The following is a 27,447-nucleotide window of genomic DNA, read 5'->3' as shown; positions in this document are numbered from 1 at the left end:
TGTCCAGTAAAATGCTGCTGTTCTGAATGCATGGTGATCTCTGTTATGTTGTGAGCATGTTTAATGGAAGTTTTAATAATTTTTCTCTGAAATGTGATTTTTTCCCCACCACCCACAGTGTTTTTGTGAAAATAACTTACATAAATGTTACTGATAAAGAATGCATCATACTGCATTTATTTTGAGTCTATTTCCTAACATTTTCTTTAGCTTTTCTCGTTCTAACTGCAGATAGTCAGAGTTTTCTCTGTGTAAAGTTGTTTTTTTCTTGCACAGATGCCCTTCATTCCAAAACACTTCCCAATCTCCTAATCAATATAAGCTACTACTGTCTAATGCATCTTCTCAGTCACGCCTTGAAGCTGTTTTTCTACCTCTCTTTTTGGTCCTGTGTGTGGTACTGATAATATCTTCTTTGAACATTTTTGAGAAAGTCCTGATTTGCAGTGTTCTTTATAGCCTAGAGTTTGCCAGTGGCATCTGTCCAGGCTTTCTCTGTATTACTTACGTTGTACTCACATGTCCTACAGCAACTGGTTCATCCAGCCCACTCCTGGGCTAGAGTCTAGAGGAAAAAAATAATGCTAAATATTGCTTATGCATGAAAGTGGGTAGCACGTAGATAGCTAACCATTTTAAAACATTATGGTAGCTGGGGAGTTTTCACATGTTCAATTATTCCTCATAAATATGAGTTGTGCATAATTTAAGCTGCTATTTCCATACAGGCAGAACAACTTCGACAGCATTATATGAGTAAATCCAACGCAGAAGTTGCAGAAGCCCATCAGGCCTTACAGCCAGTTCTTCAGACCATTCGGGAGCTCCAGAGAAAGGCAGGGTATCTCTTACATATTTAGTCTCTGAATTTTGAGAATTTTTTAAAATATTCTTTTCTCTTTATCTAGAACTCCAGCTGGTTTTGATCTCTTACAGTTCTCTGAAGGCTTATTTGGAATGGAACTTCGACAGTGTGCACGCATGCATGCACACACACATACACAGAGCCCCAAAACTTATTCTGTATTTGCGGCATAAATATGCCCACAGTACTTGATGAACAAATAACTAAAACCAGAAATACATGCTGGAATGATTCTAGTAAAGTTTAACACGATGCTTGGTTTTTATATTAACTGTGCTTCACCTGTAATTTAGGTAAATAAGTTACAGGTTTTGGCCTTGAAAATTTCTGTGGTGTATCAGATGGTATTTCAGTTACTTTCACAGGAACTCTCCTCTGATATGCATTTAGTGATTGTGCTTAAGGCTTCATTGTGTTTAGTCAGTATGACAATTCAGGTTTCATGGGAGGGTGCAAACTCTTAATGAACTGATGAACACCTGAGTTGCAATGCTGCTTGTCACTTGCATAACAGTAAAGAAATAATAAAGAAATGGAGGCAAATGGCACTTCAGTGTTGCTCTATTAATTTCACAGAGCTTACTTTCCTTGATTAAATTATCCTTTCATCTCTTTTTAAGAGCTACAGAGAGAAAGAAGAAACTTTGAGATTACAGTATCTCTATGTGGCTATTCTGTGTAGGTGGCCTCAGTGAATCTAACTCTACTGAAGCAATGTGAAGGTGTGGAAGTAGATGGGAATGTAGAAAATTTCTTAATCATATATTGACTGAAGCAGGAAAGGGGGATATTTTTTAAGCATACTCTCATCTCCCACTTTCCGTGGAATTTACCGGTCTGTGTTTGAGTGTGGCCGAAAGAGCAGGCCACTGCTCTACTGCAATGAACAAATTGGTTTTGTTGAATGTTCATGGATAAATCTGTTCTTTTGCAGATACATTCAGGTTCTCCTTGGTGGTTGGATGTCATCCAGACAGCGATACAGTATGCCATCGATGAGGAGCTTGTTCAACGTGTGCAAAATGAAATAGCCTGCAACTACAAACAGCAGATTAATAAACTCTCCATGGCAGAGAAGTAAGAATAGCTAAAATAAGCTAATGAATACAGTTAAGTCTGCTCAAATCCTCTTATCAGTTTGTACTAACAGTTGCAATTAAATAGCAGGCATTTTTGCTTCAGAGCATCTGGGCTACAATTAAGTTTCAAAACCAGTCCCCTAAAAAGCTTAACTAGATAGAAGACTTGGGAGGAAAAAAAAGCAGGAGAATTAGTTTTCTCCTAGACAAGCATTCTTCTAAATGTTCTTTGGTATTATCTACTGTGGTTTTACAGTCTTCTGTACTCGTGCAACTGCTGAGCAAGAAAGATGCAAAGTTTATTGCCTTAAAATTGAGCAACCTCTAAAAGAAGCTGACTTGCTTAAATGGAAAGTAAATAGACAATATCAGAAAATTTTTGTGTAACAGCATAAAATAGCATCACTGTCTTTCTGAGCCAAGAATTTTCGTTTGGTTTCATGTTAGAGACAACACTACCACTGTTTTTGTGTGCAATTACAGAATAATGGATAGGAAGGGACATCTGGAGGTCACCTAGACCAACGCCCAGCTTACAGATCCAGGCCCATGCTCAGAGATTCATCCTGATCAGGTTGCACAGGGATTTGTCATGTTGGGTTTAGGGTATCCCAGAAGGGAGATTTCATAGTCTCTGTGAAGCCTGTTTCAGTGTCTGATCCACTTGATGGGGGTGAGTAAAAAAAAAAAAAAACAAAACACCAGCAACAAATTAAAAATTCTTCTATCTAATTAATATTGCCTGTGTTGCACCTGGTGTCTGTTGTCTCTTGTCCTTTCACCATGTGCCTTTGAGAAAAGTTTGGCTCAGTCTTCTCTGTACCTCTGTATCTGTTAGATAAAAGTAGCAAGCACTAAAGTCTCACCTGAGCAATCTCATATTAAGGCTGAATAAGCCCTTTTCTCTCAGTCTCCCTTTGTATATTCTGTGCTCCATAAGTTCATCACAGAAAAGGGAGACACAGGAAGGAGAGTGTTCTCACAATGTAATTTCCCGCAGTTTTCTTAGATACATGAGCAATCCTTATGCTCTTAAATAGTCTTTCTGAATCATGTTTTAGTTAAATACATATTATTATTATTATATATAAAATGTATTTATATAAATATACATATGTATATAAATATCTAATGTATATTAAATGTCTATGTGTGTATAAATTTAAATACTTAAAATAAGCACATATTTTAATTAAATATTTATATATATCCTCCAGTATGACTTGTCTGTTATCATGATCCCAAACAGTGGCAATTCCTTGCCCTGGCTGGAAGTAAAGATATCTTTTACTTTTCAATATTTAACATAATTCTGTTGAATAATCTAAATAAATATACAAAACTCTACCTCTTCTTTCTTCAAATCTCAGGATTATGCTGAGAAAGAAGAAGGAAATTCTGTCTGTTCAAAACAGATGTTAGGACCACCCAGCTGGAAAGCAGCTTTGCAGAAAAGGACTTTGGGGGTTCTAGTGGACGCCAAGTTGACCATGAGCCATCTATGTACCCGTGCAGCAAAGAAGGCTAATGGTATCCTCGATTGCATTAGACAAAATATTGCCAGCTGGTTGAGGGAGGTGATCTTTTCCGTCTACTCAGTGCTGGTGATGCCACACCTGGAGTACTCTGTGTCCAGTTCTGGGCTTCCCAGTACAAGAGAGAGATGGACATACTAAGAGGGTGTCCAACAAAGGGCCAAGAAGATGATGAAAGAACTGGAGCATCTCTCATATAAGAGAGAGCTGGGACTGTTCAGCAGTTCAGGGGGAATCCTCTCGATGTATATAAATACCTAAAGGGAGGGTGCAAAAAAGATGGAGCCAGGCTCTTTTCAGCAGAGCTCAGTGACAGCACAAGAGGCAGTAGGCACAACCTAAAACACAGAGGGTTCCCTCTGAACATCAGGAGATGCTTTTTTTACTGTGAGGGTGACTGAGCACTGGTGGCACAGAGAGGTTGTGGAGTCTTCATCCTTGGAGATTCTCAAAAGCTGTCTGGGTATGGTCCTGGACAAGCAGCTCTAGGTGACCCTGCCTGAGGAGACGGGTTGGACAGGACAACTTCCAGAGGTCCCTTCCAACCTCAACCAGTCTGTGAGTCTGCGATGTGAACGTGTCATAGTTAAGTGTTATTTGAGATGACGGAATCTCATTCTGATCAAAATAAATTTGAGGAAAGGATTGTTTGCATGTTCACACTGATGAGCTCACGTGCCTGTGCATCTATCTATATGCTTGCCTGTGTCATATTGTGAAAAAGTGCATTTCTTTCTCATTAGAAATTAGCTATTTAGGAAGTATTTTTTTAAATTTTTGCTGCTTACAGGTTGTATAACTTTAGAAAAGCTATCTGTGACTCAACTGTTTATTTTGTAAAGTAGAGATAAAACTTATTTCCTTTGAAATTTATATTAGCATATGCAATAAACACTTAAAAAACAGTATTTTATGAAGTATTATTGGACAGTGGTGGAAGGAACAAGTGCTTGTCTCTAGCTGAGTATTAGAGTGGTTAATCCAGGGTGTAGTGTGGGAGATTTTTCGTAAGTCTGAAATATTTGGCAACTGATGGTATTAACACCAGGCTTATGATTGCAATTTACATGTATTTTCAGACTACCTTCTTAGGCAAACTTGTCTATTTTAAAACACATGTTGCTTAAGTAGGTCATTTAAATGCCAAAATTTAGTAGTGTTGTTAAACCTGTGCTTTTCTCTCCACACTTTAGAAAAGGGATGTTTTGGATCGAACCTTCCATATGGGGTGGAACCACAGTCTTGTAATACACTGTCTGGTGTATGATTGCCAGACGTTGTATGAGCGGTGCACTCAGCAAGAGACCTCTGCTCACAGGAAAAACACAATATGGGAAGTGCTTAACTGGTGTTCATGTTCCCACTCCAATCAAGAAAGACAGCTAGGTTTTAGGAAAATAGTTCACTGACATGTCCATTTAATAATTTTAACTTGTGGTATGCTTTTCTGATGGGTGGATGTGTGTGCTGCGAATTGCAGAGGTGCATTGAAAATCAGTTTGTTGGCCAACAGGTGCAAATAAGATTATAAGTATATGCAGTAATTTACCTTTACTAGATTTGCGTTGTGGACCAGAATGTTATAGGTTGGTGTTGACTACTAATACTTGATTGCATCTCTCCAGTCTTGGAAAGAGTCTTTCTGTTCCACAAACATCAGGCATCATCTCAAGGGATACAATGGAATGATTTCCAACAGTTAGAATTGCATGTAGTAAGAATTTGCTTATGATACAAACTTCCTGTGTTGTCCTTACTGCTATTTAGCTCTTTCTCTTCAAAATACTGAGTGAAGTTTGAATTCAGTGACTCGTTGTGCAATTAGTTCTCTTTTTCTTTAAATCAGATTCCGTGACTGCAGAGGACTTCAATACCTGCTCACAACCCAGCTGGATGAAGTGAAGAAGTTCCAGAAGATTGTAAGAGAAGCAGTGAAAAACTTAGAAGGCCCTCCCTCTAAGCAGGTTATTGAGGCTGCCACTGTCTGCCATTTGCGACCTGTTAGACTTCCACTTAACAAGTATGTCTTGAGAATAGAAAATATACTTTAGATATGTATTATTAATTTTTCCTTCACTTGAAATAAGAAGAGACTAAAGTCTTTATTCTGTACTCAGAGTTTGTACGCACACAGATATCACAGATCCATTTGTTAGAATCATGACCTTACTTTGGTTTTATTGTTCTAAAATCTTTTCCTGTCTGTCATTATATTGAGTGTACATAGAACTGTTAAATTGTTCTTTTTAAGGACTTTTTTTGGTGTTTTTTTTCATGTTAGAATAGGGAACTACAAGACTTGCTTTAGTTTCTGAAGAAATTCTGAGTGCTTGTTTTCAATCTTCTGTATTGCAGCTGTGTCTTTTGTAAGGCTGATGAGTTGTTCACAGAATACGAGTCGAAGCTCTTTTCGCATACGTAAGTTCATAGTTTTATAAACTTCTCACTGAAAAAAGTGAAAGTTGGATTGTTTTATATTTTGTACTTTAAATTTTCTGACCAAATTACAGCAACTTCTTGCGAGTGGCCTTGATAGCAATTTTATTAGTCAGGTTTAATTTTCTATGTAAAGTTCATTTGAAAAAGTTGTGTGCAAGGAGTGAATACATGCCACTTTTTCTCAACCTGCTATAATACGGCCACACATCTGAAGTGAAGTGTGTTCAGAAAGTGTGTGTGTAAATAGAAGTGTGCTAATTTAACACATATTCCTGTTTGTACAAGTATTTGCAGTAATACCATACTTATTCATAGATTTTTTTAAAATTTTGTTTTAATTCTGTATAACTCATAAAGCAACAAAATTTGACTAAAGCCACAATGAGAGAGGGTGTTTCAGACATGAATATAGTTGTGAGCTGAAAGAAGGTTTGCACCAGCATGTGCTGTGAGAGAAGCATGCATAGTGGACAGTACTGAGAGGCATAGATTACAGCCCTCTATATGCTTTCTCTTTAATTTTTATCTCTCAAATCCCTCACAGTGTCAAAATTGGATTAAAAAAACTTGAGGTTGCTGAGAAAACATTTGGAAAAGTCTTTACCAGTGAGAGCTGTGTTACCTAATGATTGCTGGAATCATTAGGAAACGTTAGTGTGTTTCTGAATTAGCATTGTTTGTCAAGGAGGGAACTGGGAAGCTGTAGTGTTCTTAAATAGTGTAATATGCAGCAAATTTTGCATCAGAGTTTAACTGCAACTCTTGGTGATTTAAGAAGTGAAAATTGCAATTTTTTAAATGAATGGGACATTAATAATTACTGAAAGAGAATTAAGAGATGTAAGCCTTTACAAAAGCTATTAATGATTTTGAGCTGGCAAAATATCCTGTACAGTGATTTCATTGGTACTGAGATCACGGTGTTCAAGGCAAGCTTCTGGCGTATCAGGTAATAAAATGGCTGTTTATATTTGTTTGGTTTGCTTTCTTTTTTAATCAAATATTAGAAGGCTGAAATCTATGGTGAATAAGTAGAAATGGATGTGGAAGTACACAGTCAGTAATAAGTATCCGTTGGGTTTGTTTTTAAGTGTTAAAGGCCAAATGGCAATATTTGAGGAGATGATAGAAGACGAAGAAGGGCTCGTTGATGACCGTTTGCCCACCACAAGTAGAGGACTGTGGGCAGCCAGTGAAACTGAACGTGCCTTGAAAGCTATCCTCTCCTTTGCCAAAGCTCACCGAATGGATGCTAAGGTGACCGAAGAAGGCAGCGTATTTCTGGAACTCTTTGAAGCATGGAAAAAGGAATATAAGGTGTGGTAAATGACATGGTGGTGAAACAGCTGTGTAGTCTATTTAATGTTATATGAACAAATTTAAGCTGAATATGAACAAATCGAAGTTGTATTCCTGAAATTAGGGATTGCCTGCAGAAAGCTTTTTTTCACAGTGCTTATTACAGGATTTGATTTAAAATGGTTTGTATATGATTTAAGAGTTTCTAAAAGCTATACTGACTACTAAGCAAACTAGTAAGCAATATAATTGCATCTATGAAGACAATATACAGATATAATTAAATGTGTTCATCTGTGTAGTTAAATTAGAATGTAGCAAGACTCAGCAAATTGAACATTGATCCATTCTGTAATTCAGTTTACCTTCAGTCTTGTGCTAGCTACGGATGTCTTTTCAGTAGTGCTTTATTTCCTGGATCTTCTTTACTATACAATGTAACCTGAAATAATTAGTCTTCTGTTTGGATCGGAGAGAACTACAGGAGTACAATGTGGCTTTCTACACGCATCCTTGTGTATCTGTGTTTCCTTGCAGTGAATACATACCAGGGATGAAGAAGGAGGAAGAGCTGTGGCACACAAGGGTCTCATCCTGTCTTACAGTTTAGGTGTTATCAAAAGTGTTTTCTTTTGAATGCTTCTGCTTCTCATTTTTAATTAACACAGACTTTAGCTTCAGTAGAACACACTTGATACAATAGTGTCAGATTTATTGACTCTTTCATACACTTTTTTTTTTTTTCTATAAATGCGGTCTGACATCAGAGGAAATTCCTATTCCTTGAAAGGTTTTTGCCCCTCTGATCTTTCTCCCAGGCCTTCTGTTTCATGATTCTAGGAAATTGTCGCTTAACTTGCTAGAAGATTTTGAAAAAGCAAAGATACTTCTTGCAGAAGTATGCTATCCAAGAATTTAAACATTTCTTATTAGCTTTAGTCCATAGAGGAAGAGAAGATACTCTAGAGAGTGATTTACTTCACGTATCTTAGCTTAACCAATGGAATTCAGTCTGTCTTTGTTTTTCAGCAAACTTCATTACTGATCACCTACTTTCCTCAAACTGGTGGGACTACTTGGGAGTTAAACTTATTCTGGAGCTGCCTTTAAAAAATACTACTAGATTACAGTGTAACAGAGTGCAAAACCTTTTTAAACAAAATGACATCTCAATCAGTATTTAGGTATCTGATCGTTAAAGTTATTAAACACTTAATAAAGTTCTCTCACAAAGTCAGGTCACTTGCTTATGGTACCAAAATGCTGGCTGGAGAATAATGACCCTAGCTGTTCTCACCCGTCATTATCTTATGTCCTTGGCTTGTAGCAGTTCATGAAAGCCAGGAGGACATAAGGTAACCAGTTACCAAGGCAATGCTATGCGTTGAGAATTTTCTGCTGCAAGAAGGGAACACAGTCTCTTAATGTCTTTTTCCTTTAGGAAACAAAAGGTGGGACAAATATGCCAGTGAGAATGAAAATAGCACTGTTACGATTTCACCTGTCATGACTTGGAAATACTGATTCAGTTGTCCATACTATAATCTGCATTGAGCTACAGGGATGATACTCTGTAAATTAACCCTTAAATCTAAAACAAGCTTGCATTAATTGGCCTTTTACACCCCACCCCAAACTACTTAATTTATTAATGTAATAACAAGAAACACAGACAATTTGTGGTTAAATTCAATGAAATGATAAATGCTCTGAAAACAGAAGGAAGATTTTTTGTTGTTGTTGTTTCTTAGTCACACAGACTGCTTTTTTTTCAAATAAGGGAGGCTTCGTACAGTTCAGACAAATGCTTAATATGCACAAACTCTGACTTGGAGGAGAAAGCAAAAGTAACAGCCAGGCTTTTCCATTAGTGAATACTAACTGAAGAATATTTGTGCAAGTTTAGGCAAGAAATTGTATGATCTGCATACTTGAAGGTAACCCTAGGATTTCGCAGAAAGCATCAGGTGGAAGTAGGATTATTAATATAACAAAAAGGAAACTTCAGCTACTGATGTTACTTGAATTCTTGAATTAACCTTTAGACTGGCAACCAAGAGCCTTACTAATTTGCTTTAATAACTCTTTTTAAGGAAAAGTTTTTAGCTTAATTTCTCCCTAATTTAGTCAGGTCTCTTCAATTTTGGGGGAGTAAGCTCCTTTCAAATTATTCTCTGTCCTTACCCTGTATGTCAAGTTGAATACACAGTAGTTTTATGTTGTAATCTAGGCATAGCTTCAGTAGTCTTTCTTGAACTAAAAGAAAAACTCCCAAAAAACAACCTGGTCTCCCCAACAACTGAGTATTTAGAAATATCTTTACAATTGAAAAATCAGGAATCAAAAAATAGTTATTTTTGACATTTGAAAAGGTCTTAGAATTTCAGTAAGATCACTGAAGATATTTCTTATGTTAATAGAGGAAAGCTTGTAAGGAAGTATTTTACAGTATTATCAGGAATTTAAAAATAATGTCAGTTTATAGTATGCTTCCAGTTGTAGCCATTTCTTTTGTAGAAGGCCAGAATTTACAATTCCTTGGGCGAATGGAATCTGATGTTGTCTTCATCTTGTGCTTGTCCATGCTTTTATCAAGACCACTCAAACTGTAAACATTTCTTTAAAAGATACTTCATCTTTCAGAAGCAGTCTTAGTACTATCATAGCTCTCTGTTCAAATTTACTTAATCATTTTTCCTTATTTAATTCAGCATTTGTGTAGTCTTGCAAAGGCATTTTGTTTCTGAACTTTTAGTTGCATTAGTTATTGTAATAGTAATTGTTGTAGAAGAAATGAGACAGCTATGTGTATTTGTTCATTAATAGAGGCTGGGAAAGAGAGCAGGCAAGACGAGCTCTATACTGTTATTTCCTTTGCAGTTAGTTGTTGTGGCTAAATTACTGTAAAGGAATATTATCCCTTCCTCCAAAAAGATTTTCACATCATACATTGTATGGCAGAGTCATATAAAGGGAACTCAACTCACTTCTGTTACTAATTTGTTGGAGCTTTTCTTGTAGTTACTTCATGAATATTGGATGGTACTGAGGGATCACGTGTCCGCTATTGATGAACTGGCAATGGCTACAGAACGGCTGAGAGTGCGTCATCCTGATGAGCCAAAACCAAATCCACCAGTTCTCTACATCATAGAACCGCATGAGGTAAAGTACTTGGCAGGAAAAAAATGTTGGTTTTTTTTTCTGAAAGAAGCGATCTACAAAAACAAGATATGTATCTAGATATACGTGTAAGGTCTATAATATGCCTCTGTTTCCATTTCAGAAAGCCTTGGTGGAGTAAAGAGTTCTTACCTATTTCTACATTCAGTGTATGGGCCTTTTTTGAGCTTGTAACTCTTATTTTGATATATTTTTGTCAGCCTTCTGACTGTCAGAGTGGCATCTTTCCAAAAGATTGCTGTCCTTCCAGCAGCAGGTGAATGGCTCTGGGACCTTTCTCTACAATTGCCCAGTTTTTCAAGCTGGTGGAAAATTAGGTTGACCTGATTTCTCACCCATATTGCTACTTTCCACAAGGACCTAAAAACAGCAATGAAAACTTAAAAGACAAATCTTTTCTCAGTATCTTGGCATTTCTAAGCCACCTCTGAGATACTTTCTGTTCATGAGCATAAAGAAAATGTTGGGTTGATTTAACCTTTTAATTATTTTTTTTTTCCGCAGCCATAGAAATGTATTTTCAATAGAAACATTATGTGTGGTTTTTTTCAGTGAGATTGTGTTAGATAAAAGTGCTTCTTTTCCTTCTGTTGGGAAATGGATATTTCATCTGTGTATTTAAGCAATTTTTAAAAATGAAACACTTTGCTTAACGTATGTTTAACAAAGTCTAAGATTTATCTAAGTCTTTGCAACAATAAAAAGAAACACCCATTAATTTGGCCTTCATCCTTTGGGTGCTTGCCTCTCTGCAGTATTAATAACTCCAGCACTACCAACTGTAATTAATCTAAAAGGGAGTCAGCTTGATGGTTCTATCTTTGTAAAGGTTAAATGAAAAGTAAAAGCTTCTAGGAGGTATAAAGAAAGTAATTAATTGTTTCTTACACATTGGTTTTGGAACCAGCAGTAGAGGCTAGGATCTATTTGGCTGTAAGAAGACAAATTGTAAATTGAAATTTGAAAGAAACTTTTAAAAAATTAAATTATTTTAAATTGGTTTTGTCTCTGGAAAGGACCCATAATGGAAATATAACAATAAAGAGTAAGTTTGTATACCTCCTGGTCTGTAATGAATACAGTTCACAGTACTGTATCCATACTGGGTACAGGAAAGGAATAGTGATAATCGGTGTTGCTAGGGAAGAAGCGCATTTTAAATTTCCAGAGTCAGCTGTTCTTCTGTCTGTCCCTGGGAAATTATTCAGTTGAATTTTGCCAAAAAATTAATTTAAGCTTTATTGCAGAACTTAATGATTTTTAAAATTTTTTTAATATGTGTTTAATACTTTTTCCATAGGTAGAGCAAAATCGAGTGAAACTTCTGAATGACAAGGCAGTTGCCAAGTCACAGCTTCAGAAGAAACTAGGACAACTTCTGTATCTCACTAATCTGGAGAAGGTAAGGTTTACAGTTCCTTGGTCTTTACCAAAGTGTTGTACTCTATATACCTAGTTGTCCTGGTTTTGGCAGGAATGGAGTTAATTCTTCTCTCAGTAGCCAGGGAAAGAAACCTACCATTATTTTTATCTAAAGCTTAAATTTTAAATAATATATATTTTCTGTAAAGATTCATTACATGTTGAAATTCAATGTATTGTTCTTTGTGTTGCTGCATAGTCATGAAGTTATTTATTACGTTATCTATTTTGGCTATTTGCTTAATTATACTGTTATAAAACTGAAATAATTTTAGATGATTAAAACCTAACTGGTCCATGCTTAGTTGAAGCCTTGTAAAATTACGTAGCTCTCCATGTACACTTGCTATTTTCCAAAGAGCTTACCTCCTTAAACAGAAGGACAGGCAGGTCTGTAAGTTAAATAAATGTAAAAGAAACCAGACGGACCCTCTGTACATTATTTTAATCATAGTGTTCAAGTAAGTACAGTTATGCTTAAGTAAGCATGGTTAAGCATGATTAAGTATATTTAAGTGTTTATACAACAATGTAAAGCCGATAGAAAATATGAGGAGTTTCTTGTTTGAAGTTTGAATCTTACCAGGATTTTTCAAAGCTGTAGTAGAGATACAGGTGCAATCTGAAGGATTGCAGTATGAACAGTGCTCCTTTTACTTATTGTAAATTACATGTTTTTTTAAACTCCTCAAGATAGACTTATTTATTAATGAATGACGTTTTTTAATTTGCTCACTTTTTTTTTAAGGACTTCGCTATTTGTTTTATCTAGAAGATTGTTTTAAATATAGAATAACATTTTCTTTGTTGAAACACAAAGTTTATTTTTTTTCTGCTTTATAGTCTCAGGATAAAACTACTGGAGGAGTTAACCCAGAACCATGTCCCATCTGTGCACGTCAACTAGGAAAACAGGTAAGAGATTTAGTCAGTAGGTTTTTGGTTTTAGAACATCTTTACCTAGATCTGAGTCACTTGTGGGTAAATTTTTCAACATAAGAATTTAAAGGAACATTGTACTGAAACTGGGGGCAATAAGCCCTTTCCTGTAAAGTACCAGCCAGCCTCTCCCCTGAAATAACATCTTGCTCAGATGCAAGAACCTCTGCTGCGTGTGGCTATGGACATCAATGCGTAATGCAGAAGGATTCCAAAAATGTGTGTTGCCGATTGTTTTATAACTGTGAAGTTTTGCTTTCATATTTTTGTCAGAAATTTTTTTTTGCTATTTATAGGCTAATAGAATGAAGAAATAGCGAAGCTTCTGTAGTGTACTATTGTATTTTACTGTAACTGCTCTTATTGATATAATTTTTTTAATTCTAAACTTCAAAGAAATGGATATTAGCTACTTCAACAGTAGTAAAAAACAATAGAATGAAGACTGGCAATCTGGATTTCTTTGCTCACCACTTACTCCTGAACTGCAGGAGTTGAAAATTAAGTGAGATTAAATCAAAACTGATCTATATCATAAAGGAAAAAGCCATAGTTTATACTTTACTTACCATGCATTAGGTAAAAACATGAAAGGACTCCTGTACAGTCAAACTAAATTGACTCTTTTTTAGGGTAGCTGTTTTAAGGTATTTTCACTTCTGTTGCTTTGCAGACATCTGTAAGCATGAAATGCTGTTACGCCATGTTCCCAAAATCTCCTCTGCAGTCTTTTTCCAAAGGTGATACAGATTTTTACAGGGAGCAGTTGTTTGCCCTGTTAACAGCCATTATGCTTCATCTCTGAGCTGGAGGAGCTCACTGAAAGGAAAAAGAGTCTTTTCTTTAACTTCGTCTGAGACTGCCGCTTGAGATGATAGTAGCCTCATGTTGCAAGGAACTTTTAAAATACTTTGCATCCTATTTCTGCATGATTGAAAGAACCTTACAAAGCCTAAAAGATCTTTCACTTGATAATCAAGTCATTTAGTCAATTCCCTCTGCTACTTGGACCCATGAAAAACTGTTTTATTTTTTCCTCTTAGAATGGCCTATAGAACAGACCAGTACAGAGTAAGACACTATTTCTAGGTGCAAAATCACTAGTTTACCAATTATTTCTCTATAAAGGAAGCTCACAGGTGACACATAGATGATCTAGACCCGCAAGGGAAGCACAGCTTCTGCAATGCAATCTTCTGTTTCTAATGTATTCTGTCAAAAAAAATATTAAGCCTCTCTGTTCAAAATCTTCTTTCTTTTTAAATCCAAAGATGTTGTCTAGGACTTAACAATATGTAAAAATTAAAGCACTTTCTTCAGGATTTTTTTAATAAAGACTAATCTAGTATGAATGTATAGGTAAAGACAGAAGGCCAATACAAACATTTGTGTAATTTTTTTTTTTAATAGTGTAAATACTTAATCTGTGTACTTAACCTATGCATAAAGAATCATCATTCATAGAATCATCATTTCGTAGAAATGAAAGACTGTAGTGTTTTTCCTCAAGTTTAAAACTGGGAAAATGCAAAAAAATGAACAATAAATGCAGAGAACTTTGGTGAATGATGAATCTTTCAGTGCTGGAAAACTTTGAAATACAGGCTTTTTAGCAGCTGGAGTGCTAAAAATTGTAAAAGTCTAATTGTAATCTGATGAGTTTCATGCAAATAAAGTAATGTTTCTATGATAATGTAATTTCTCATGTATTAGTACACTGTTTTTCTTTTGCATTGATCTGAACCTAACACTGTGTTGTGTGGGGTTTGTTTGTTTTTTTATTCCCTGCATAGTGGGCAGTGCTGACGTGTGGACATTGTTTTTGCAATGAGTGTACAGCGATCATCATAGAACAGTACAGCGTGGGCACCCGCCGGAGCTCAATTAAATGTGCCATTTGCAGGCAGACAACATCTCATAAAGAAATATCATATGTCTTCACTGCAGAAACTGCAAATCAGGAGGATGATATTCCTGTAAAGGTATGTTGTTTATGTGAGCTTTGTGGCCCAAACTTTCAGCAGTGTGTACTTGTTGTGTTCAGTTGCATATTGTGTCTAGTGATCAGGTTCACTTTTATAATTAGTTTTGTTTATAGCAAGTATAATTCTTTTTCTATTGAATTGGACATGATATATATATAGGCCTTTCTTAGAGTGTAATCAATATTTTTGCATCCTTCCCCAAGGAAGGACACATGTTCTTCTGTCAAGTAAAAGGTTTTTTGTTTGGTTTAGGATTGTCTAAATTATACTCTTCATAACTCTTAACAGTTTTGGAAACAAAACATGAGAGGAAATGGTGTGAAAGAGGATATCTTTTTAACACCTGCTCTTTAAATGTGCGTGAGGGAAAGGCTTTGTAGATGGATTACAACACATCTGGTAACATAATGCTGTCTTAGAGCGTCAGGGGGAGGAACAGCTTTTGCTGAGCTTTAGTTATGATTTTTTTTTTTGTTTAAGCAATTGAGATTGGGGAGTAATAAATGCTGTTTGTAGGCATGTGATTTGATTTTTTTTGGTTGTGGTGGTTTTGGCTTTTTGTGGCTAAGGAGAGATGAGGCTTTTTGGAGCCATAGTTTCACTGTGCTTGAAATGAGTAGTTTGAGAAGGCTGTTTGTACTATACGGCTGTTAGGATAATGTAAATATTTTAAATTGGTTAGTCTTCATTGTTAGCCAAAGAACATAAATCCTGATTCTGAACTTAAGATTAGTCATCTGGACTGTTTCTCGAGCTATTTGAGAAGTAGAGTATTTGTTTTGCGTTTTGCCTATCTATATAATATGGTCTCCTATACAAACCATAATTAGGAGGAAAAAACTGACTACTTTGTTAATAGAGGTGAATGAACATTAAAAGCCTGAAGGAAGATTATATCTATTCTTCCTCCATCTAACTTGTCCACTAACAAATGAGTGGACAGGTTCCAATGAGTAGATTCAGTAACTTGACCCAAAGATTATTCAGTAATAAATCAAATCACAGTAGAGAACAATAGAAAAAAAATTTATCACATAAAATATTATTTATCAAAACCAATGCTTTCATTGGAACCTGATGACCATTAATTTGTTCTTTAGAGAAGAGTTTTTCTGCTATGATGTTGGGGACGTTCTCTTTTCTTTTTCCTGCAAGTGTATCATCAGTACCATGATTCTGAGGCCACTTTCTTCAAGCTCATCCCCAATTCTTTTGATCTCATTGTGTGGCATAAGCTTTTTCTGCATATTCTAGAAGAGCGTTGACTCTGTGCAGCTTAGGATACTCTGCAACAGTATTCTTTCTGGGGTTTTTTGGTTAGCTTTTATTTGAAAAAAGAGGAGGAAAACTTTGGAAAACCTGTTAGTGCTTCTTGCCTATCCTCATTTTAAACTCGTTGGTATTTGGTTAAAGCCTCACTGACTGGATACATATACCTACAGAGAAGACGATTGTTTGAATAAAGAGTGACGTTTGGTCTTGAAACAATTCCCGGCCTGGGCAGTTTCTTTCTCAAGGCTTTCCACTGGCAATGTACAGCTCTGTTGAAGACTGGTAGCTGCATTTTCCACTGTGACTTTTTGTATTTATTCCTTTTAGCCTGGCTTTCTAAGGAGACAAGGTCTTCTCTTTGTGCTATCTTAGACTTCTCTTTTAATTTAGCAACCCATTAGATCATTTCAAACAGCTTGACACAGAGTTTTGAGTTTCAAAGGCAATTCATTTTCTACAAGTCTTATTAGAATAGCCATCCACATAAAGTACGTCTGCTACTTAGCAAAATACTGTGGCTTGACTTTCCCCTTACTACAAAAGATATCTTAAAGTTCAAGTCTGTGGGGGAAACTTTGTAATTTGTGCGCCTTCCTAATGACAAAAATTAATCAATCTCTAGACAGAAACATGTAGGAAATCAGTTCTGATTGCACTATTTTATCTACTGTTCTTGGTAACAGAGGGTTTTCATTGGGTTGAAGGCAAGGGTGAAGGAAGAGAAACCGTCTCTATTAGTCTTTACCAAGACTAACACACATGTAGTGCATAGGTACATTTTTGCTTTGCACAAATCTGTTATAGAATAGCATTAGACCAAAAAAACTGTGGTTATTGCAGTTGTGGAAAAAAATAGAGGACTCTGGACTAAAATGCAAAGATAAAAGACTAATATTGGTAATGTTTTGATTTAGGTTATACTGCTATCTTCAATTAAAATATCATTACAACACAGTTGCACATACCAATCATAGTTTTAATCTGGTTAGTATAGTAAAAAGTAATAACGAAATGTGCTGACAAAGACTTCCATGGTATCTGTGCAACTCTCCTTCAGCCTTGTGAGTATACGAGGATTGCTGGCCTGTACTGAAGTCAGTGCTACCACGTTCGCTCTAGTTATGTCAGCCTCCCTGGACAACTGGAATTCCATTTAATTAGTAGGTGCTTCCTAACTCAAATTGTTAGACTTGAAGTAGTTGACAGCATGTGGCACCAGAGGGAGCAAATAAGCTGTATTTGTGAAGTGCTAGTTATTAGCACATCGCTTCATACATGTTTTTTAACAGATTATTTTCTCAGGGTTTAGAGATATCACCTTTTGCCTAACAAGAAAATTACAAATGTTTCATAAATTACATTTAAAAATAAAATAAATAGAATAAATGAATTTCATAAATAAAACACAGAAGGAACATTTAATCTACTATCCTGCATAAAGGATTTTAGTGTTTTCTTGAAGTATTTCTGAATCAAAAACTTCAGGAAAAGCAAAAACATGAATTCTCTGTGAATTCATGTGTCATCTTGAGCAAGGCCCATTCATATTTCATGAAAAATCAAGAATTTATACTGTAGCTCCACTGTCTGTACTATCGAAACAAACAACATTGTTAAAAATAAAAATTTCTACCTCATATTCCTTTAAGGACCGTTAACAAAGAATAATGAACTTACTCTGGTTTCTATAGAATACTGAGGTTAAGATTGGTATCTTGCAGTATATGTATGAAAATTGTGTGATGTATTCAGCATTTATATTTTCATCTGAACTTTCTCAGTCCTTCTGGTCTCTTTCAGTATTCAGTACCTGTCTTTTTTTCCTTTTTTTTTTTCCTTCTACGTTGTTGTATACATCTTGTTCTTTACTGTACCAGCACTAGCCATCTTAAGTTAATGCCTTAGATGCAAAAGGACTACTGTAAATGGGAGCATTTTGTACTGAGAGAGAGATTACTGGCATCCCTGCATGTTTTGGTTCTGTAAAAGCTTCCAGTGTCTGGTCAGTATAACAGTGGGTATTGCCAGCCTGTCATCTGAGACAGAAATTGTTTGTTAGAAGGTAGTTTTGATTCTAATGTGTGCTGTTCCATAATTAATTAGAACTAGCTAATCTGTTTATAAATACTCATCTGGATATTCAACAAAATGACAAATTCAAAGTGTATGGGCAGTGACTGGGATAATTTAATTTTTTTTTTTCTTAAAGACAGACTGAAACACCAAGAACACATAATAGCAAGGGTGCTTCTATCAGTTTCATCTCCATAAATACTGAGAACAAAATTGAAATTTTTTTTGTGTGCTCTGAACCAAAGATGTAGTCATTTGTTGGTTCAATTACAAGTCTGATATAGTTTCTCTAATGTAGTGTAAACAGAGGAATGGAGAACTTTGCACACTTAGTTATCTTGTATAAAAAAAAAATAGAGCAAAAAGACTGTAACCACTTTGATCATTGTGCTGTTCTGTTCTTCACCATAGTTCCTCTGACTGATCTTGTACAAAGTCACATTTGTAACACCTGAGTCACAGGAAGTCTGCAGGGTGGAAAAATCAAGAACAGTGGCTAAAGCTACGGTCTCTTATAGCAGGGAAAAATAGGACCTATGGTAAGGTCCAAAAAAAGTCTCTGAGGAAAAGACAATCGGAGCCGTTTAGCCAGAATTGTCACAGTTGAATCAGAGATGAAAGGTACCAGAAAAGCACATAAACGATCCAGGAATATATAGGAAATACCAAAAGTTAGTCTCGGATCGCTTAACTGTAGGTGGTTGTGAGTGGCAGGCAGCTGCTGTAGGGCTGCAAATGTGTCATTCATCCTTGCAGACCATGACACCTACTGACACAGACATTTTTAATTGTCTACCTGACTTTTGGAAATGGTGTTAATGTCTACCAGGTGGAACAGAGATGACATGAAAAAAAGCTGGTTTATTTCTGTGTCTGTGACACTGAACTGGAATCACTGTGGAAGACCCTGGGAAAGAAACTGCTACTGCTCATTGCAGCCTTCAGTAAAACAGTATTTAATTGCATAACATATGAAGGATCGAGCAGCATTGATTTCCAACTTGTGCTTAGACTGCTGCCATCCTGCCCCGCCAGTTCTGCAAGCAGCATAACTTCAGTAAATTTGATCTGTCATTGTAGCAAGCCAACATAGTTAATTCAACGTTCAGAGGACAGGTGCAGACAGAAATAAACCAATATTTGTCCAACTGAATCTAGTGCAGCTTGAAATTACTATGCATGTAAGAACTAGTGAGGAAATTAAATAAGGGCTTCTTAAAAAAACACATTAGGTAAAATTGCTGTAGTACAAAGTACATACTGAAGGAAATAGAGGGAGATACTAAAGAACTGTTCCTCAGAATCCTCTTCCCAATTTAAGGAAAAAGGGAGGAGTACAGAGATCAAAGTGGACAAGAAGTAGAATGTAGTATTGGGTTCATTGAGCACTGCAATACTTCTGAATGCAGAGTATGAAGATGTTTTCTTTGCGTTGCACAATCTTTCAAGAATTAATTTAATTATAGCTACCAATTTCGTATTATTTTAAAATACAATTAACAAGCTTCATAGTGCTGAACATAAGTTTGGTGTTGCCAGAGTGAGAAACAAAAGCAACAGAAATAGCATTCAGGTAGTTTTTTTCGTTGCCAGTTTTCAAGAGGTGTGAAGGGAGTGAAATTTAAATGTGCATTTGGAAAATTCTTCAAAGATTGTGCCTCTGAGTTACACCTCAGCAGGCCTAACTGGCGTGTTTGGTGCAACTGCGCTGCTTGAGCTGTATCCATTTCTGCCTCGTGCCGAACCAGCTAGGTGTATCTGTGTGGCACTTCGTTCTGCCGTGCCCTGCACGTGCTGTAATACACTGCTGATCCTACGGTACTGCGTTACGAGGGAGATATAAAAGCAGTTCAGTGCTACTTAACCAGCTCTTCCTCCAGGCTGCTAATTTTTAAATTTGTGTGAGACATGTAAGAGCACTAATATAACATTATTTATTAAAACAACGAATGTGGAAGGAGATGTTTAATATCCTGCTTTACTAACATTGTTCTTTGACTTTTCAAAGGGAAGTCACTCCACCAAAGTGGAAGCTGTGGTCCGAACACTGAAGAGAATTCAATTTAAAGATCCAGGGGCTAAAGCCTTAGTTTTCTCAACGGTATTGATCACCATTTTCTGTCTTGTCTTTGTGTGTGTGTGAGTTTAAAGCAGTCACACGATTTTCAGGAATCAGCTTAGCTACCAAAATGTTGACTCACTCTGTACAGCTACTTGATTGTTTTGAGAATTTGTAGGGCAACAATTCATGTAACTGGGACATGAACAATGACCGTAGTCAACAGATGTAAAAGCTTGTTTCTTTAAAGGGCAAACACTTAGATTTATATGGCAGCGTTAGATATTCTAGATGTTTTAAATGTTATGTCCAGCTATTTTTGATACATTGTAAAATTGGTTTTGTGATGGCTACCAATGTCTTTTATTCAAGCTGATCTTTTTAATTACATTTCTTATTTAGTTTTATGAAAGATTTGGTTCCTGGCATACAAATGTGATTTTTTTTTTTTTTTTTTCCTTTTTTAAAATTGCAAATGCTAGTATTTTGAAAGGCCTTTTAATCTACTCTTTCTTAGAGAAGTCAATTAGTATATTTTAGTCTTCTTTGCTGTTCATAATGTTGAGTTACTTTTATTGTGGTTTGTTTTCTTTTTTTTTACAGTGGCAAGATGTACTGGACATAATTTCAAAAGCTTTGTATGACAACAATATGATTTTTTCTCAGATCAATGGAATTAGTAAATTTCAGGTACGTAAGGGGTATTTTTCTTAAAATTATTTTCAGTGGGGAAAATTATAGTTCATGGAAATTAATGTCATCATTTTACTTCATTGTTTCATTTGAGAAACTGAAAGAACAGCAAATTTATTTGGCAGAAGCTTTGATCTCTATCATCTCATTCATTCTAAAAATTGCAATCACAAAAAGCCACAATTTAAAGCCTTTGGAGATAAACAGTACATTCACTTTTGAGAAAGAAGCGTTGGCCTAGATGTTAAGGCTGAGACACGCTGATCAGTGTTGCAAGAAGTTCTTGCTTTCCTGATATCTGTTGGGTATCTCTTCTGTGATGGCAGGTCTTGGATCAGTCATGCTGCAAGACTGTCACTCTGGAGCCTGTAGTAGCTGCTTTAACTTCTTGAAAATACAGATATGTCCCTCACAGTCTTTATTGAGGAACACTGCTGTCATGTTTGCCTTTTAGGAAAATCTCTCTGCATTTAAATATGATCCCAACATCAATATTTTGCTGCTACCTCTTCACACTGGTTCCAATGGACTAAACATCATCGAAGCAACTCACGTTCTGCTTGTGGAACCCATTCTGAATCCTGCACACGAGCTGCAGGCTATTGGCAGAGTACATCGTATTGGCCAAACAAAGTAAGAGTTAAAATTGCATTGAGTGATTGGTCCAGAAAAGAACTGCATACTGCAATCAGAATAAATCTAGTTCACTGAACTTCTCAATTTGGGAGAGGAGAGTATTCTTAAGAATCATATTTTTAAATATGCTCATATAAGGAACAGAAAGATTAAAATTAAAAGAAAAATGCTGAAAATACACAATGTATATTTTAGGGAGTTATTTTGTACTACAGGGGTAAGATGAAGAAGCAAATTGTGTTTAGGCATTCAGGAAGAGTGCAGGCTCTTGAGTCCAAAATGCTGAAAAACTTTGTTCAGCTGCTGCCCTATTTTTTTGTATGCCATGGATGCCTTAGTTTTTAACTTTGAAGTTCAGCTTGTAAGCATGTCCAGAAATGTCTTAGCTTTGCAGGTCTGAGCAACTCACTATTTATATCATACGTGGCTAAGTTCAGGCATGGCCCTTCCTAGTTTCCTTGAGAAGCTCCTTCTAGCTGGTCATTCCCAGCTCCAGATTAGAAGCTCTGTAAGTTGTTTTTTGGGGTGTTGGGAGTTGGGTTTGTTTGTTTGTTTTATTTCCAAAAAGAAAACTATAGCATACATTTTTTAGAACTGATTAGTTTTAAATCAGAGTTCTGTCGTCACCCCCATCTAAATATGTTGAAGACATTAATGAGTTTGCATATCTTTTGTTTCAATGTTGGAGATTTTACCTGGGTAGTACTGAACACTTAACAGAGGTTTTGGAAAGTTTGTTCTGAATGATAAGATGTATATGTTTTCCCTTAGATTTCATGTCACTTGAAAAAAATAATTTTAAAAACCCTGTTCATGAAGAAGAAAAATAGCTGGAATCAATTCTGGAATAATAATGTTCTGGAGTAATATAGTGTATTTTGTATTCTGGAAATGTAAGCAAAGCAAGAGAGCGTGAATGAGCATGTATGGGAAAGAATGTTTATGAACAGATGGATATTTGGGTGTGTTAGTAAAGTTGAATTAACTGTGAGGGCACAGGAAAGATTGTTTGCAACAGTCTGCATCATAAGTTTACATGATGCTGGCACAAAAGGTCTGGCAAAAACCTGGCAATAAAAGCAGCAAGAATGTATACAGTACTTCAGCAAGGCTTATTTGAAAACAGGCTGTATTCAAGTACAATGAGCGTAAGGGAATACTCTGTTTAGTTTCACTGTTATTGCACTAATAGTACAACTCTTACCAGTTCAGCTGAGTTCTTATTTACTTTTCTTTTTTTTTTGGGTAGACCTTTGTCTATAAATCAGAAAGTATTCCTCCAGAATTCCCCTCTGTAATGTTACCTGCCAAAGTTTCAACTTAAGATCTGAAAACTATCCAAGCACTTCCAAGGGTTCATATCTTGAAAAATGTTTATATTGAGGACCCTGGAGTGATTTTTCATTTTTATCTTTGGAGCTGATTCTTTTCCATTTCACTTTCTTGTGCCTGACACTTCTGTTTTTTGTTACAGCCTTCTATTTGAAATTTTATTTTGTAAATGAAATTCCTATTTTGTTTTATGTTTATAGACATTTTAGGTTTTATGTTTTACTGGTGTTTACAATTTCCTGTTTCTTGACTACTTAAAAAAATTGTAATATTTTGCTATTATCAAGAACAATATTGTTAAAAATCTGGGAATGAGCTTTAATTATCCTTCACACTGAGTCTCTTGGACTGACCTGTGACACTGCAGTGTAAACACTGTATATAACCAGTGTGCCAAAATCATGCCTTTAAGTGAGAGGCTAGGCTCTTGAGGACTGTTTGTTTAGAGTAGGGACACAGAAAGCAGAACTTTGCCCAAATTCTGCTTTAGGATTTTAGTTAATACAGTTTATAGTCATTTAATATGTGATCCAGGCAAGTGGAAGCGTGTGCTCTGGGAGGCACTAAGCATCCTTAAATGTCAGTGGAAGTTGTTAATCACCTTGTAAGACTTCTTTCTTAAAATAGAGGTGTTTTTTCAGCCCTCTTAAAATAATTAATATGAGACAAAAATGTAGTCTTGAATTTGACAGTAACAGCAAAACTTTTACTCACTTTGGTCTTTTTTCTTTTTTTAAACGCATTCAGATCTACCATTGTTCATAGGTTCCTGATAAAAGCAACAATAGAAGAGAGAATGCAGACTATGCTAAAAACTGTAGATAGAAGGTATGTGTTGAATTTTTTTGAAAACATTACTGCACTGAAAATGAAAAGGAAGTTCTCAACCAAACTTTTATTACAGTTAGATATGCATATCTTATGTATCAGCTTCAACTGTTCTCCTTCAGATTGTTTTGATTGACAAAAAAGTTTTAAGACTTGAAAAATTTATATTTTACTCTGGTTCCAGTAACTTGAAGCTTAAGGTATTTCAGTTCTCTGGAGAATATTTTGGTTACATTTTGTATATTTTATTTTGTAAGAGTCCACTTAATTTTATGTGCTATAATTTATCTTTTCAGTTTACCTATTTCCATTAGTATAAAAGCATTGCAATTAATGGACTAATACTAAGTGGAGTAACAGCATATGTTATAAGCTCTAATATAGGACATTAATTGTTTCTTTCATTATTTTTAAATTCTGCAAACCTAGTCTGTCAGTTCCATTTCACACTGGTTGGGTTTGGAGTCAGTACAGGAGTTGTCCAGATGCTAGCCGGTGTGCAGAAACAGGAAGCAGTTTTCATTGTGTTTATCTTTTCAAAATCTATAAGGAATGACAGAGTGGGAGTGGAACAGAAATGCTATTTGCATTCTTTATGGAGAAAGTTTAAGTGGTTTGAACCTCTTTAACTGTATTGTATACAGTTAACAAATCTAGGAGGAGGCCTTAGTTTAAGAAAATTAGTTATTTTTCCAGGTTTTTGGCTGTTACAAATCATGAGACTAAAAATGTACATGCATAACGTTGGCTGTAGTTACAAAAGATTTCAGCTTTAGCTTTGAAAGAATGATTTAATCAGTATCCATATCTGTGAAGTAGCACTACTTTTGCATATAAAATTCAGATAAATATACAGTGGGTGAATGATCAAATGAGAGCTAATGTTTTGAAAGTAATATCAAACCTTATGCTTGGAAGCTGAAGCCAATCCCTTAAACGTTAAGAGGGCAAAGCGGATTATCCCTTGTTCTGCTGCCTCTGCAGTGCTTGGTGTTGACCGCTGGTAGAGACAGCAGATGTGCAAACAGTAGCTGATCAGTGTATGTATTTTCCCTGATATTCTGCTGAGCTTCAAAGCTGAACAGTTACTGGACTCTGAACTGTGTGATCTGTCTTCAGTGCATCCAGCTTGTTACTTAAGTTGATTCCTTCTCTGATGTCTGCATGCAATTTTTTCCCACAGCCACACAAGCTCTTCCATGAAACAGTCAGAAGCCTCAGTTCTGACAGTGGCAGATTTGGCTGACCTTTTTACAGAGGAAACCGAAGAACTTGAGTAAAAACATTGGTTTGGCCTAATGAAATCAGAAAGTACCTGACCTAATAAGCACCGGTATATAATCTACTTAATCATTCCTGTAAACATCTTCTAATATTTGTCTGTAACAGAGCTATAGGAAATCAAAAAGTCTTAATTGTTACTGTTTTATTCTGTGGTGAAGTTTTTAGCAGCACACCCTTCTGATAGCACTGGAGAAAACTTGCACTTTGCACATTATACAAAAACAAGGATTTTATTCCCAAAGAGCATTTGAGCTGATGCTAAAACAGACATCTTGGACCCTTGGTTGGGAAGATTTTTTACCATCGGTTTTGATTGGCTAGTAGCTCAATCTGAGAGCAAAACTACGTGGGTGGTTGGGTGGGAAAGGGAAGCAGAAAAACACTAATGTAATTTTTTTACTGTAAAAAGAATTATTAGAAAGAATGAATGTACATTAATATTCTTCTAGAAAGGGCTCGTTAGCATTTAATGCAGAGTTACTGAGCGTCTTATTGGTAACACTTTAAATGACTAATCTTTACTTATAATTTGGATATTTGTATTAGGCTTTTAGATATTCATAAAGACTCGTGACAGTTACAAATTTCATTGTTAATGCTTACTCACTGCAAAATTATAATAATTAAATTATGCTTTTTGTATATGTGTTGGTCTGGTAATCAGTTAAAGACTTGAACTTACTGTATGTGTTTTCACTTATTCTTAAAGCCATGACTAATTTAGTGCTTTGTTTAAAAAAAAAAAAGTAATGCCTTTGGTACGGAATTTTAAAAAAATTAATTTGTTAAGCTGCTGATCACTTTATAATCATTTGTGGCTTGTGTACATTTTCTCACCCTGACTTCTTTGCCTAGTTCTTCTCCTTAAAGGTGCAGCAATCTACATATTCAAAATAGATGAGATTAAGGTAGGTGGTCTAATTATTAGATACCTAGTCCAAGTCAGATAATCAGTGGAGTGCAATTAAACTTTCGTGAAACTTCATCGTTAGATATGAGAGATCACTCTACCCCATCTCCTTTGACAGTACAGCGTTTAGAAAACAAATCTAGGGTGACTTTTAGACTGCTGGAAGTAGACAAGATAAATTTTAAGCCTTTTGGCATAGGTTATGGATACACATTTGCTTAACACCATTTCTGAGGGTATTACAGAAGCAGGCTCAGTTACGCAGTTAATGTTAAACACAATTTTGTGTTTAGAGACTGGGAAAATGTATATGCATAAGCAACAGGCTACTTTCCTCCAATTACAGTATTTACTGTTTCAGTTGACAATGTTTTTCAGATATTTTAGAAGTCTTACTTGAGGTTGAAATGGAAATGAGCCTTTTAAGAACTATCATCTTAGAATTTGTACTGTAATTGTGTCTGCTAAATAGATTTGCCATATAGTTATTGATCTTCTTGAGGTCTGTTTTCAGTCATACCGCATTTGAGTTGCACTGTTTGGGTATTAAGCCTACCCACATGGCAGACAAGTTTTCCACTGCTGACAGCAAATGTGAATAGAATTTACCTGAATAACAACACATGAAGAAGTGGATTTTCAGCATTTATAGTCTGTTGTCCTTCTGGACCAATTAAATTTTTTGTTCTAAAGACTATTTGAGCAAACTTACAGATGTTTTATCTTTATTACTCATATTTGTAATATGTATTAGTCTTATATCTATATTTTGTTTTGGAGAGTACTGATTTTTTCTTTTTTTTCAGATTACACTTTGCAGCAAGGGAAATAGAATAGATATTAGGCTTTTTCAAAATGAGATTGATCAAACAGTTTGCACAGAGACTGTGACTTCTCCATCCTTAAATGTATTGGGAACTCAAATGACCCTAAGCAACCTGATCCAGCTTCAAAGTTGGCCGTTCTATGAGTGGTGTGTTGGACCAGCTGACCTCCATGGATCCTTTCCAGCTTAAATTATTCTACAGTGTACTGGATATCATGCTGTACAGACACTCCAGGAACTCTCAGGGCAGTAACATTCCAGTTTCCTCATCGTCCTGAGAGAACTTTAATATTGTAGAACATGATGTGGCTGAACAAGGAGCTGCTGTTCACTCTGAGAAATGATGTATGTGTTAAAAATTGTGGAAGCACATAGTGTTTACATTCATAGCTCCCATTTTAAATAACTAGATGTGGGAATAATAGTTGTCAGTGAATATGAAGACAGGGAAGCAAACTGAAAAATGTCTGATATGAGAGATTTCTCAAGCTCTGCAAGTTTTTGGCTTATTTATATAAAGATGGTAGTATCATTGTTTATTTAAAAAATGTGACTTTTGAATTCCAAACCAAAAGCATAGCTTCTCATCAAGCAGTGCATGAGTCTTCAGTCCTAACTTCTCTTATGCTCACATAACAGCATGGAATGCCAGAGATCTGATTCTAGGCACTTTCCTGACCACGCTGGAGCACCAGGACCTAGAGCTCTGGACAGATAGTGTTAAAAATGTGTGCACTAGTTGTGTTAAAGCATCTCTTGAAATTGGAAGGTTGAACCACTAGAGTATA

General features: G+C 35.8%; 1 protein-coding gene across 1 annotated transcript in view; it reads left to right on the top strand.

The window, feature by feature from the left end:
* SHPRH (SNF2 histone linker PHD RING helicase) overlaps positions 1-25,609 on the top strand; it is a 55,159-nt gene extending 29,550 nt beyond the window's left edge. Inside the window, exons 17-30 of the mRNA XM_086743742.1 lie at positions 729-836; positions 1,800-1,942; positions 5,326-5,499; positions 5,835-5,897; positions 7,010-7,235; positions 10,239-10,382; positions 11,701-11,802; positions 12,666-12,737; positions 14,555-14,743; positions 20,100-20,192; positions 20,754-20,840; positions 21,298-21,476; positions 23,559-23,639; positions 24,823-25,609. Coding sequence (XP_086599868.1) covers positions 729-836; positions 1,800-1,942; positions 5,326-5,499; positions 5,835-5,897; positions 7,010-7,235; positions 10,239-10,382; positions 11,701-11,802; positions 12,666-12,737; positions 14,555-14,743; positions 20,100-20,192; positions 20,754-20,840; positions 21,298-21,476; positions 23,559-23,639; positions 24,823-24,919 — 1,758 coding nt within the window. The 3' untranslated portion in view covers positions 24,920-25,609. The remainder of the gene's footprint in view (positions 1-728; positions 837-1,799; positions 1,943-5,325; positions 5,500-5,834; positions 5,898-7,009; positions 7,236-10,238; positions 10,383-11,700; positions 11,803-12,665; positions 12,738-14,554; positions 14,744-20,099; positions 20,193-20,753; positions 20,841-21,297; positions 21,477-23,558; positions 23,640-24,822) is intronic.
* Positions 25,610-27,447: the final 1,838 nt, after the last annotated feature.

This window comes from Chlamydotis macqueenii, chromosome 3 (assembly GCF_036417535.1).
Source record: "Chlamydotis macqueenii isolate bChlMac1 chromosome 3, bChlMac1.mat, whole genome shotgun sequence".
Taxonomy (NCBI): Eukaryota; Metazoa; Chordata; class Aves; order Otidiformes; family Otididae; genus Chlamydotis; species Chlamydotis macqueenii.
This window is presented reverse-complemented; position numbering and strand designations above follow the sequence as displayed.